The sequence below is a fragment of the Hippoglossus hippoglossus genome, chromosome 15 (genome assembly GCF_009819705.1).
Source record: "Hippoglossus hippoglossus isolate fHipHip1 chromosome 15, fHipHip1.pri, whole genome shotgun sequence".
Classification (NCBI taxonomy): Eukaryota; Metazoa; Chordata; class Actinopteri; order Pleuronectiformes; family Pleuronectidae; genus Hippoglossus; species Hippoglossus hippoglossus.
The window spans coordinates 18,421,325-18,434,325 of NC_047165.1; the positions used below are offsets into that span (position 1 = coordinate 18,421,325).

General features: G+C 44.5%; 2 protein-coding genes across 3 annotated transcripts in view; one reads left to right on the forward strand and one right to left on the reverse strand.

Annotated features, from left to right (window-relative positions):
• mcmbp (minichromosome maintenance complex binding protein) overlaps positions 1–13,001 on the reverse strand; it is a 27,823-nt gene continuing 14,822 nt past the window's right edge. Inside the window, exons 3-18 of one of the 2 annotated variants that reach the window (XM_034609187.1) lie at positions 7,286–7,379; positions 6,217–6,308; positions 5,933–6,073; positions 5,803–5,844; positions 5,614–5,703; positions 5,347–5,488; positions 4,326–4,471; positions 4,037–4,134; positions 3,786–3,958; positions 2,452–2,575; positions 2,242–2,359; positions 1,988–2,153; positions 1,716–1,849; positions 819–986; positions 564–652; positions 1–219 (exon numbers count right to left, since the gene is read on the reverse strand). In XM_034609187.1, the coding sequence (XP_034465078.1) occupies positions 93–219; positions 564–652; positions 819–986; positions 1,716–1,849; positions 1,988–2,153; positions 2,242–2,359; positions 2,452–2,575; positions 3,786–3,958; positions 4,037–4,134; positions 4,326–4,471; positions 5,347–5,488; positions 5,614–5,703; positions 5,803–5,844; positions 5,933–6,073; positions 6,217–6,308; positions 7,286–7,343 (1,908 nt within the window). In that variant the 5' untranslated portion in view covers positions 7,344–7,379 and the 3' untranslated portion in view covers positions 1–92. Of the gene's footprint in view, positions 220–563; positions 653–818; positions 987–1,715; positions 1,850–1,987; positions 2,154–2,241; positions 2,360–2,451; positions 2,576–3,785; positions 3,959–4,036; positions 4,135–4,325; positions 4,472–5,346; positions 5,489–5,613; positions 5,704–5,802; positions 5,845–5,932; positions 6,074–6,216; positions 6,309–7,285; positions 7,463–13,001 lie in introns of those variants that run through there. The other variant, XM_034609186.1, reaches the window with a different exon arrangement.
• The window catches only part of sec23ip (SEC23 interacting protein), an 11,925-nt gene continuing 6,207 nt past the window's right edge, over positions 7,284–13,001 (forward strand). Inside the window, exons 1-8 of the mRNA XM_034609184.1 lie at positions 7,284–8,074; positions 9,567–10,078; positions 10,215–10,422; positions 10,725–10,918; positions 11,101–11,190; positions 11,288–11,408; positions 12,651–12,740; positions 12,841–12,982. Of these exons, the coding sequence (XP_034465075.1) occupies positions 7,942–8,074; positions 9,567–10,078; positions 10,215–10,422; positions 10,725–10,918; positions 11,101–11,190; positions 11,288–11,408; positions 12,651–12,740; positions 12,841–12,982 (1,490 nt within the window). The 5' untranslated portion in view covers positions 7,284–7,941. The remainder of the gene's footprint in view (positions 8,075–9,566; positions 10,079–10,214; positions 10,423–10,724; positions 10,919–11,100; positions 11,191–11,287; positions 11,409–12,650; positions 12,741–12,840; positions 12,983–13,001) is intronic.

Below are 13,001 nucleotides of genomic sequence, written 5' to 3' on the forward strand. Positions count from 1 at the left end.
TGACATATGAAAACATTTTTATTACAAACTTGTTTTTTTTTTTTGAAGGTATCAAAAAGGAAAAACAGGAGCCATCTCATTTGTCTGCATGATCATGGCTCGTTGCCATTGACGCACTTGTGCTGCTCCATCCGGCTCCTCCGCAGCGCCTCGATGTGTTTGGCTCGCAGCCAGCTGTCTCTGGACAGCGAGGTCTGTCCCAGGCTCAGAGACAACAACCTGCAGACAGTCACAGTCAGACACGTCCCACTCTCACACATCTCAGCCCCAATTCATTCCAGACCCTCTGAATACTGTGGTTACATCTCAGTTTCCTGGCCGACGCCTTCCACGAGGCATTTGGCAAGTCAATACGTTTAATTTGGTTGCACTTAGCCATGAAGTCACTGTCATCCTGCTTATGACAGAGGTGACCTTTCCAATGTTGTCATAATGACTTCTTGTTTTGATTATTTCACACTTTGTCAATAAAACCATGGTTACAGGCTGTTTGTATTATTCTCAATTGATAAAAAGGAAAGAAAGTAAGAAAGGAGCTTATATGAACGTAAATCACAGCCCACCTCGCCACAACCAGCATCCTGTGCAGGTCCTCTGCAGATATGCTCTGGGGGTCGTCCTTCCTCATATCGACAAAGTCATCCTCAACTGACTGAGGACACCAGAAAAGGACAAGCACTTGAAGGACACTAATGCACACAGACTGCTCATCAGACAGACACACACACGGGCCTACTGAGTACAAAGGCACACAAAAAAGGGAACAGATGCACACAGTCAGTTTCTGTAACATGACTGAAGTCGACAGTGTGTCTCACCTTTGTCATTTCATCAGAGATGCTGTAGTCCAGCAGCCGAGCGACGCTCAGGTACATCCTGAGCTTGTTGAGCAGTGATGAGGTCTGCGGGTGCATGTGGATGCTGCTGAGATACTCCTCCATGTGTTGCGGGTCGACCTGAGACTGTACTTTTATCTGACAATCTGACTGTGGAGTTCAAAAGAAAGAGACATATTGATACTGTGTTATTACATAGAAAATCTGCATTTGTATCTAGTTTTCTACAGGTGTTGCTATGCAAAAATACGTCCTGCCTGCTGTGTGCATGCCTAGTTTGGCATATTCTCAAAACTCCATAGCATGCCAGACTGGATCAAATCCTAAGCGACTTGACCCATAAAGAATCTGATCAGCTTGACCTCCCAGCTGCTCATCAGCCAATAGCTGTTCAATGTAAACACAGCCGTGCACTTGTGACTTCTAATCAGCCCCGGCAGTTGTTTACTGCGCACTGCCCTTCACTGCTGGGCTAATAGATGGCCGGGCCTGACGCCTCTCCCAGGATTGCTGCTGTGGCACACAGCTGCCGCCATGGCAACCCATTAGCCCAACACACAAGAATAGCACACAGCGAATTCCTCGGGCTGTTCACAACAGAGTGAGACCCGGGATAAAGGCGCCGGCTGGAGGGGTAGCGGTGGCTGGCCAATGGCAGCTGAGACGACAGCGTGACACTGGCTGGAAACAACCTCCAGCGTTTGACACGGCTGAGTCCCATGAGAGGCTGAAGGAAACCTAACCCCTCCCTTCCCCACACTCCGGTCATACCGGAGAGGACGGGGTAGCGGCGTTTTGCGTTTGTCTTTTTGTTTTATTTTTGAGAGCAGAACTGTGTGTAGTGGAGTTTTTCATCTTGTGGTTTATCTGTGTCCTCACCGGCAGCAGCGAGCGGGCCTCTGACACGATGAGCACGTTAATATTGCAAGGGAATTCCATCTGGTGGTAGTTAAAGTCATAATCAACCTTCTGCCACGAGATCAGGTTCCCCAGGGCTGTGACGTTTCGCACACCTACAACACACACACAAACACAAGATGTAGTTACTATCAACTGAATCGAGCCAGACTTGCTGACAGTCAGCAGAGAGGCCATTAACTGCAGAGTGTGTCCTCTCAGTGTTGTCCCCTTGTGGTGTCTAGGAGTCTCACCTGTTGTGTCCAGCTGTCCCTGCTCCAGCTTGGTTTCATCCAGGAAGAGCGACGTGTTTCTGGCCAGCTGCACGGCTCCACTCACGAGCCGGTTGGCCACATAGTCCTTTTTAGGCACCAGCTGCATCTGGTTCATGTTTTGGAGGCTCATGCCCAGATAGTATGACTGCACGAGGGGAGGAAAACATTGCAACACTTTTAACACAATGACAATAAACTGTTGCATTATTGTCAAAGTGACAAAATTCACTCACAGAGGGAACGAGCTTCTGGATGAACTGGTAGAGGCGCTCGGTGTACGAGGCGACCGTAGGACAGCCGCTCAGGTTCAGTGTAAATTTGCCTAGTGGGAGAATATCTCGTCTGGTGTACCTAAAAGAAAATCAAACACTATAGAATGAAAACTCTCTAAAGACAGGACGGCTGGTTGGTTTAAACAGACTGGAACTGTATTTGACACGTACACGCTGGAAATGAGATGCAGAATGAGGTACTCGGCAGCCAGGGCATCTCTCAGAAGGACGTGAGTGAAGTATGTGAGTAGCTCTGCTCTAACAGTCGCCATCTCGCTCAGGGTCGAAGATAAAACTGAGGAGGAAAGACAAAGAGTTAAAAGAATTCCCTCTACAGGCAATGCTCTATAAAAGCTGTACAGAGGGAAAACATCAGCTGCATAATTCCTTTCCTTAGAAAGCTTTAAAAGGAAATAATGTAATTCAGCATAAAGGCTCCTTTTTTCTGCTCCTGCACACAGCCGGAGGGCGACACAAGAATGTGACTATAGCTAAGGTTTGTGTAGCCTCTGAGTTTAAGACACAGATAGCGTTAGAACCCACTGTGGATGGCAGGACAAAAACATAAAACTTATTACTTTCACAAAGGAGGGTATATTTTCTACCAGTGTTTGTTCAGGATTATGCAAAAAAAAAAAAACGTACCTGCTTTTAAACCTATGAATTCTTTCTATGGATCAGAACCAGGGGGCGGATCCAGGAAACTTTTTTCTTTAACATTGTGAGATTTTGTTGACATTTTCCTTGATTTCTCAGGAGGAAGGACGACTGAGGGGGACTGATATTTATGAGTGTGTGCAACTTGGTGCAGATCCCAATAAAAATCTGGATCTAGTGAATTTGAATGTGGTTTAAAATAAATTGACTGTTGCGCTCTACTGACTCATTGTAGTTCACACTATAATGTATATGTGTATAGAATTCATTTATTTTTACTCGGCTGACTTTTACCAACCTTTGTAGCAGTTGATTCAGATTAGACATTGTGCACATGGAGGGATTTTTAAAGGATTCGTGGCTCTTTTTGTGTTGGTCCAGGAACACACACTAGCAGTTCCTCTAATTTCTTGTCTTCAAACTGTATTATATAATATAATATAAAATAAATATATATATAATATAATATAAAATATATATATATACACACACACACACACACATACAGATATGTACGATTCTAGCGGTAAAATACCTCTGTGCTCTCTTGTTGTCCAGACAACTTGTGTTTAAATGGCCAAACATCAGCTCTGATTTAACCACACTTGATGCAAATCAGATGAACAGAAGCTGGACTAATTTACATCTGTACACTCAGCAAATATCTGACTAAAAACTGCAGTGATGCAACATTTGTGCTCCTGGTGGTTTTCTGTATCAGGCTTAGATCTTTTTTCAGTGTTGTGCAATAGGCTATTGTACAAATATCTGAAAATATTGGCATTTAAAGTCACAAACACATGCACATTTGTTTGTGACAGTATTCATCCTCTGCTACGTGTCCTTACAGGCACTGTTGTCCTCCAAGGTGAGCGAGGGCAGCAGGGGGTTGTTATGCTGCAGCGGTTTGGCGTAGACCATGTGGAGGCGAGGGACCAGCGAGGCCGGCGGGCTGTGCACTCTCTGCTCCTCCGCCGTCTCCATGCAGTCCGCAGGGTCCAGGAGGGATGAGGAGGTGTCTCTGTGTGGACAGGCCAAGAATGAGTAGGCAGATCAACACCGGGGGGGAAATGGAATTAAATTGAATCACGTGTCTTACTTCTGGTCTGCCAGCGCACTGAGAGCAGGGCTGACGGAGAGGATCCCGTACACCTCCAGTATGTCGTTCAGTTTGAAGCTGTCCCAGTCCTCGTACACCTGCCAGCAAAACACAGCTTTTACCTTCTGTCCAACACTTGTTATGTCTGTTGATAATAATTCTATTGTCTCTGAAATCACCTCTTTGAACTAATGTTTGACTTGAGATAAACCACTCCCCAGTAACTGTATCAACAGTCCAGGTTACATAATTGAAAATGAGGTAATAGGGTAAAATGCACTCGACCCACCTTAACTAAACAGGAGGGGCCTTTCTCTCCAGGCAGGGGGAAGTTGAGGTCCAGATGTGAGGACGATGCCGTCTGGCTGGATGGAGCTTCTTTCTCCAGTCGTTTACAGTCACCGTTGCCCTGCATGTCTGTGGGACAGTGAGGACCTGCAGCGAGAGGAGAGTCTGCATTAATGGATCAATTCACCCTTTGGAAATCTTGTATTGTTTGATTATTATAATCTAAGATGTCCATTTGAGGAGTGTTGCTCTTTCTCTCTCTGATGTACTACTTACATGCTGCCTGTGCCACAACAGAATAGACAGGAAACTAATTGCAATTTGTCTACATAGCCATCGCTGTAGAAATATCAAGTTTAAAGTTCTTTCTTCATCTTAAACTAGAGACTGATTTACCAGTTGTCAGATAATCAGCTGATATGAGCTTCAAACAGACTTATCGGTACTGGTGTTTTAATTTCTCTGTCACAAGGGTTTGATAACAACTTAGGAATCTTTACCATATATGTAGATCTCAGAGGATATCTTTTACTAATACCAGTATCTGGACAATAATCAATATTGGGCAGACTCTACCTTACACTTTTTGGGTTTGTTCATATCACAAAGATCGAGAAAAGCTCAACAACAGCTTCTCTGAACTGAAAGAGTCTTAAGGCTTCAGCTGACCACCAGTGACAAGTGGACAAACTGCATTTGATGATGAAGATTATGAGATATGATTGAAAGATTCTACTTAAGAAAGCTACTAAAATTTGAAAATAAGGACATTTTAGGGGGAACTGCTGTTTTAATCTAACCAAAAGTAGGACTTTTACAGCTGATGTTTTGAGAAGCTTCTGCAATCACACTCAGTGACCCAGGCTCATGATCACTTTCACCTCTGAGGATGAATTTACCACCATCTTCATGGAAACAAGACAAATTGTAAGTCTTGTGACTATGAAGACACTGAGAAGTAGTTGAACACTGACTGAACAATGTTTCTGTTTCCCCGTCTTTACTTTACAAGCATCACACACCAGTAGGGGGCTCCCTCTGTTTCTGCGGCTGTGTGTCCATGTCGTCGACGTCTTCGTCGTCTTCCTCGTAGCTGCGTTTCTGTCTGCTCGGAACATACGAGGTGGAGGGAACCACTCTTGCTTGGCTGGAGCCGGCATAGCTGTGTGACAGAATTAAGGAAAACTAGGGAAGGACAGAACTATTCCTGCTTCATGATAAAATGTGAATTTCTCCGTCTCCTGTTTGAGGAGAACTTCCATCATGTAGGGATGACGTGATGAGGATATGTCTTTAACCCAGGGATTTTCTCCAGGGATGGGCACACAGTAGAAAGTCTGTCTCTCTGCAGTCACTGTGTTTCTGGAGTTAAAATCCACCTGCAGATAAATGCAGGAGACGGTGTTGTTAATGGCAAAGCTGAAGCTGAACAGAGGCATTTATAGGTTCTTTGAATGGTTGAGAAGAAGTGCACATACCCCACATTCTGTCACATCTTTGTATCTCCCACATCGCAGCACCTGGAGATGGTCAGATGACGATGTTATAATAAAAACTCAAACATCAAATGCAAAAACATGCACTGAGAGGGTTGTATTAATGGCTTACTTTAGCCTTTGAGGATGGATCAACAGTCTCATACGCTCCCATGTAGAACTCCGGGTCGAACATGTCTTGGATTAGACAGCGAAACTTCACCAGGGTGTTGGGCTTCAGGTAGTGCAGAGGGATGTCGTTCAGAGAAGGAACCTGCACCCAAATGAAGATGAAGATGAAGGTAGTTATTTAAAGGTGAGTTTGCTGAAACAGGTTGTGACTTTGACCTTTACACACATCTTTTGCATCTCTCATGTAATTTATATGCTGAAAGGATCTGACAGGAGCTGCATTACCCAAGTTTGAGCTTCCTTCTCTTTCAGCCGCTCTTTGAAGAACTCAACCGCTTTCGCCTCCCAGCCAGAGTTTGGACTGTTCTGGGAAGCAGCTGAAATTAAGTGACAGGATGGTTATAATAATACAAAACAATTTCAATCAGCCAGGTGACACAGTAAGTTTGGAATATAAAAGCTATTCAGTGTGTTAAGAATTTCAAAATAAGAGGGCACATTTAACAGAGTCCAATCAGTTGGTATCAATAGTATCGGTTAGGCAAAGATTGTTATTTACTGTATTTATTTATTGAATTGGGCAATTTTTTAGATTTTTTCTCTCTCTATGACTATGTCAAATCAGCAGTGGAGTTGACCTATGGCTGGACAGTAAAACAATATCATAATATAATTGTCAATAATATCAATACAACAAAAGTCATATATATATATATATATGAGATGTAATTTTTGCACATATCACTCAGCCCTCCAGTTAACCCATCATGTGAAAAACATGATGTGAGAGAGTTGTGACTCACATCAGGACAAAATACACATCAGTATTAGTATTAGTCCACTTTACTTTGAGGGACAAAACGTTCTATCAATAATATTGATGGCTTCTCAAATATTTCAAAATCAATGATTGCTTGTAAGGGTGAATAAGATGAACTACAGTAAACACAACAAGTTGACAAAAAAGTTCTACACACACACTGAAGCTTTGTTGAGAACTTAAACGGAACATATATGTTTGTATTCATATAGAAGTGAATTTGAAACAACTTTAAATCAATTGAATGCTTCATGATGTGTATTTTCAGTTTGGATGTGTGCACACAAGTATTCCAATCAAACTACACCCACACACACATTAGGGTCTTTGTGTATTAAACTAAACCGGAAGTGTGTGCGTGTGCAGCAACAAAGCAGCGTTAGTGATTGCAACCCGCAGAAACATCTTTAACTTCTTCACTCTTAGCACAGCTACACACTTAAGAGCATGGTGGTTAGCATGGTGCGTTAGCCATGTAGCTAACAGGCTAGCCTCACGCTGTCACGGTGCAGTTCCGGTGTGTGTCTCTCTCACCGAACATCCCTTCAACCACATCCAGAGGGTGGTCGATCCAGTCCTGAGTGGAGGGCATCGTGGGCCAGTGGCGTCTGACGAATATGAAAGCTGTGAATCGAAGACAAATCTTAGAGCAGACACTTGTTGACTTTCTCCACACTCTCAGGACCGCAGGAGCTAGGGCGGGAAATTTGCGTCACCAGTCGGGTAGACCAGTGCGTTTGTTTTGTGCACCGAGACCACCCGGAGCCCGGAGACATCCCACCGGCTGAATGACTCACTGTAGTGGCTGGGTGCTTTGATTTTTGTTTGATGTTGGTGTTGCGATGAAGAGAAAAAAACATGTACTCTCTATAAAATAATACCAATGAATTTAAAAAGAATGTGATTTGAGCTCATTTGAAACGATAAAACACCAGAGTGGACATATCTTATGGGACCTCTAGGCGGCAGTAGCGACGTGTAGTGTTTATTTTTCCGCACAACCAACGAACTGCAGTCAACTAACCTGCGTGCTTTTAGTAGATCTACAAACCATGTGTGACGCCGCCTTCCCGTTAGTGGCTGCGGCTGACGCTTTGGAGATCAGTGAAACCTGAGTGCGCTCTGTTGGCAGAGCTGATCCTCCGCTGCTCGCCTGCTCCGGTAGTGGCTACGTGTAATTCTAGGGGAAAATGGCAGATAGAAAAAACAATAATGCTTCCAACGCCGGGGCGAACTTACTGTTCAACGCCGCTCCGGAGTTTAACTTCAACCTGCCCTTCATGCCCGTGAGCCAGGCCTCCGGTTCGGCGGTGCTGTCAGGAGGTGAGAGGACATGTCCAATCATTAGCTGCGTCCTCAGCAGGCTAAGCTAGCTAGCTAACCGGTTTACCTGTGCTGCTGTCAGCTGTTATTTGGTGTTTATAAGTAGAAATAAAGTGTGTGCGTTTGTCAGGCAGGTTGTCTGAACTGTCAGCGGTGTGTTGTGCTCACACTGTCTCGTGTGTTCCTGCCTGAAGAGGATGTACAGAAACATGGGGGATTCACACAATCAAAACATGTCCTCCAAAGTCTTCACTTGGCCATTTCAATTCATCTACATTCTGAGGTTTAATTACTAAACGGATGTAATTAATAGTTATAGAAACGTGTATATAACTGTTTCCCCTGCTGTGTCTAAATGTTTAGTGTGTTCATTGCTGTCCTTTCAATGCACATGGGGAAACAGGTTTAAATGTATCATATACAGAGGGAGGATGGGATAGGGTTCTTAGGAATGGGACAAAATGTCAAGAAGACTGATTGTATTGACAATGGTAAATACTGGACACCGGGTCTGGTTGAAAGCTCAGAGTGCTGGAGGTTAATGGTCTTTATTTATTTAGAGCTTTTCTAATCTTGATGTCCACTCACAATGCTCTACAGCACAGTTTTGCATCTCAGCATTTTCTATATCACACATCACTTGCACACTATCGGCACAGCCTCGTCCTTAAATGGCTTCATGTCCACCTCTTGCTGTCCAATTGGACACGGACTGCTCGTGGGAATAGGGAGGAAGCTCCTGGTCAAAGACTAGAAATGTCTTCTGCACCAGCATCATCGCTGTGGCACATCTACTTTGGACACTTGGGTTGGTCTAGAACAACTATCATACAGGCAATAAAGATAAGGCGGTGGAGTATAACTTAAAATGGGTCAGTGACACTCTTATATATCCAGTGCTTTATTTTATTATTGCTTTGCTGATTAATGTCTTGTGAAAGAGGAGCAGATTGTATACGATTATTCTTCTTTCTGCTCCTTTTCATTCAAGATTTGAGATTTGGTGTTTGGTCAATGAAGGAAATAAACTTAAATAATTTATCAGTGCTTAATAGTGTTTCCAGACCCAAAATAGCCTGAAATTAACATACTTCATCAGAGACGCATGTAATTAAGAGATACACTGTTATCAATCTGGTTCAAAAGCTCTACCGTAAACTTGTAAACATGGTATGTATCACGTTTAGGTTGGTGTCCATTTTACCACACTTGTGGGCATATAGATGTATTTAATCTTTCCCTTTTGTCTTCTTTTTCTCCATTTTTCTTTGTCCCTCATCGTTGCTTTCTTCATTTTCTTTTTTCTATGGTTGTGTTTGTTTTTTGTTTCAGCCCTCCATGTCAATTTGATGCACTCATCTGTGACTAAATATTTGTAAAGATTTTGTTCATGCAAACTGTTAATCATTAAAATGTCTAGCATGTTCGTTACAGAGTCACAGATACATGTGCTGCACTCTTTGAGCTTTGACTCTGTTTTCATCTCCATCAGATGATTCCACTGAGGTCGGAGAAGAAGACAGCTTCCTGGGTCAGACATCAGGGAATGGACCAGCCCCTTCTACATTCAACTATTTCTCCAGCCCCGTAACCAGCAGTGACCCGTTTGCATCCATCGGTCAGTCGCCGTACCCACCGCCGGCCCTGTCAGTAGCTCCGACAGCAATGGGCCCTGTTTCTGCTCCCAGCAGTATCGGCATGGCTTCACCACATCAACCCTCTATGGGCTCCCACATGAACCCCGCTACTCCAGCGTTCGGCAGCGCAGTTTACCAGAGCCCTATGGGTCGTCACACTCCTCCCCCCACCACAATGACCCCACCGCCTCCCCCGATGCAGCCACAGAGTCATAACCCGTACCGACACACCGCCACTAGCAGCAGAGCCAGTCCTTATATGCCAGCTCCGGAGGTCCTGCCGCTGATGCACACACCACAGCAGAATCCTTACCCACTCAGCTCGACACCACAGACATTCCCAATGTCAGGACCCACATTCACTAAGGTAGATACAAGCTGATATGTGACTCTTGTGTTTGTCAGATACTTGATTAACTCATTAAGTTAGTGAAAAGACAAATACAGCCATTCTTAGTGAAAAGGACGTTTGTTTATTAGTATGTTTTCCCCTTCTCTTTCAGCCTCCTCCCACACATATTCAAGGGCCTCCGCCACCACCCACCACTGCTGGAGCGATAGTCCCCGCAGGTCCCATGATGCCATACCACTACAATGTCTATGAACCTGTCCAGCCTCATTGGTTCTACTGTAAACTGGTGGAGTCAAAATGCGTCTGGCTTCCCTTCAGCATCATCGACTCCCTTCAGCTCGAGGAGACGTACAACTCAGGTATGACGATGTAGTTCTTTACCAGCGGAGACAGGACCTCTGGAGGCCTGGACATTCTGTCATGCTGACTGTTGATGCGAATTTACATATGTACATTTCTCTCTTCACTTATTGTTTATCATTATTCTTTTTTACATGTTACTTCTTCCTTCCAAACTTTGTGTCAAGCAATCATAACACAGCAAATTTCCCTCTGGGATGATGAGTTTTTTTTTAATCCAAGCTTGACAGTGCTGCTGCTCTTACAACTCAGTGATACTGTGATCTGCTCTAATGTAGTTGTGGCCTCTTTGTCTTTTCAGTTCAGCCAGATCCAGAAAATGTGATTGTGCGAACAGAAGGAGGACGTTATGACGTGCAGCTCTACGACCGCATGCGGACTTCAGTGTACTGGGAGGAGGAGCCTACAGAGGTCCGCCGCTGTAGCTGGTTCTACAAAGGGGATTCTGACAGTCGATTCATCCCTTACTCTGAAGAGTTTAGTGAGAAGCTGGAGGTTTGTGTCACTTCTGCTTTTGACCAAAAACAGATGTGTTATCAAAATGTGGAACATCCTTTTTTCTGACATTGTTACTTTCAAATTAAATATTTGCATTTCTCACCCAGTTCTTGCACTGTCTCTAATGCACAGTTTTGTGTTGTAACATATTGATTGTGTACTTTTGTCTATTTACACAGGCAGAGTATAAGAAAGCTGTATCTACAAACCAGTGGCACCGTCGACTGGAGTTCCCATCAGGGGAAACCATTGTCATGCATAATCCAAAGGTTACTCTATTTTCTGTGCTAATTGGAAGTCTTGTGATCATTAATCCATTTACTTTTATTGAATAAGTTGCGACGCTAGTTCTTTCTACCTCTGTAGGTGATTGTGCAGTTTCAGCCTTCCTCCATACCGGATGAGTGGGGCACAACTCAGGATGGACAGACCCGACCCAGAGTAGTGAAGAGAGGGGTCGATGACGACAATGATGAAGTGCCTGATGGTAGAGAAGCTCCTCTCGTTAATTTAATCTAAGTTGAGGCAAAAACTAGGGATGCACCGATATGGAAATTCTTGGCCGATACCGATACCGATATTTAAAACAACAATCTAGCCGATAGCCGATACCGATACCGATATTTGTTTATTACTTGCATGTGGCCTTCTTGGTGTGTAACGCCAGGTTTACACCGGGCGCTGAAGCGCCGCCCCGCGCCGCGCAGCGTTATTCTCAAGCGCGCAGCCGCCTGGCTGTTCACACCGGACCCGCATTTCGCCGCGTCGGTCAGCCCGTGATTCTCCGCTTGTTGTTGTATGTAACCCGTTCAATGTCGGGTGTCGGGGGTAAATGACGTATTCTCCAAGCAAGCCTTTAACCCCCCCTCTCTCTCTTTTTATCTATATGACTGCTTGTGTGGCTGTAGTGGATGGGCAGAGGGGGACATTTAATTATGTGATTGGGAAAATTGGGAAAATTAAAACTCCAGGACAACAGAAGGGGAATACAAAGTATGGGATGCATATTTGATCATTTATATCATATCAAATATGTAATTTATATCGTTTAAAATTATTTTTCAGTCTGTTTCCTGGCGCGATACGCTCGCTCGCACGCCGAAACCATCGGTGAAGGGCGCTAGCGCAGCGCGGCGCATCGCAGCCCATGTGAACCGCACAAAGGTTTAACAGGGGAGGCGCCTGGCTTTCCTTGGCGCTGCGCTGCGCGGCGCGGCGCTTCAGCGCCCGGTGTAAACCCGGCGTCAGTGTACCATAATCTGGATGCCAGATTGGCAGGCTGCAGAAAACATACCAATGAATATCGGCCAATGTTATCGGTGAAAATCAAGTTTATTACCGATACGCCGATAGCAGTAAACGAGGCGAATATCGGCCGCTACCGATATACGGCCGATACATCGGTGCACCACTAGCAAAAACGTATCATGGAAATAAACTGCAAGCTCACAGATTTGTCAGGAAAGCTCAGATAGTTCAGAGAAAAATAGATTGTCAGGAAATTATAAAGTGAGGTCTGTAATGTCAAAGGACTTTGGAGAAAGTGCCGACCACTACAATGTTTTTATAAGGGGAAATTGATTCATATTTAACTGTTACATGTATTTTAACATCTGGTCGTAAATGTAAGAATGATCTACTTGTTGGTGCGTGTTAAGAGGTCAGCAATATGTCGGCCATGTGAGGAAAAAATCTAATTCAACATTTCCATCATGTGCCTCTCTCCCAGGCGAGCTCCCCAAGGTGGATCATCTGGTGTTCATGGTTCATGGAATCGGTCCCGTGTGTGACCTGAGGTTTAGGAGCATGGTTGAGTGTGGTGAGTTCCGTATGCAGTCATGCCCTTTGACAGTGTTGGTGTACCTTCCACTGGGGACATTATTTTGTGAAATAAACTATTTATATTCTTGCGCTTTCAGTGGACGACTTCCGCAGCGTGTCACTGAAGCTGCTGCACAGCCACTTTAAGAAGTCGGTGGATGAGCACGCCATCAGCAGGGTGGAGTTCCTACCTGTCCAGTGGCACACGGCTCTGCACGGAGACGCCACCGGGGTGGACAGGTGAGGAGAGTTAGGTTTA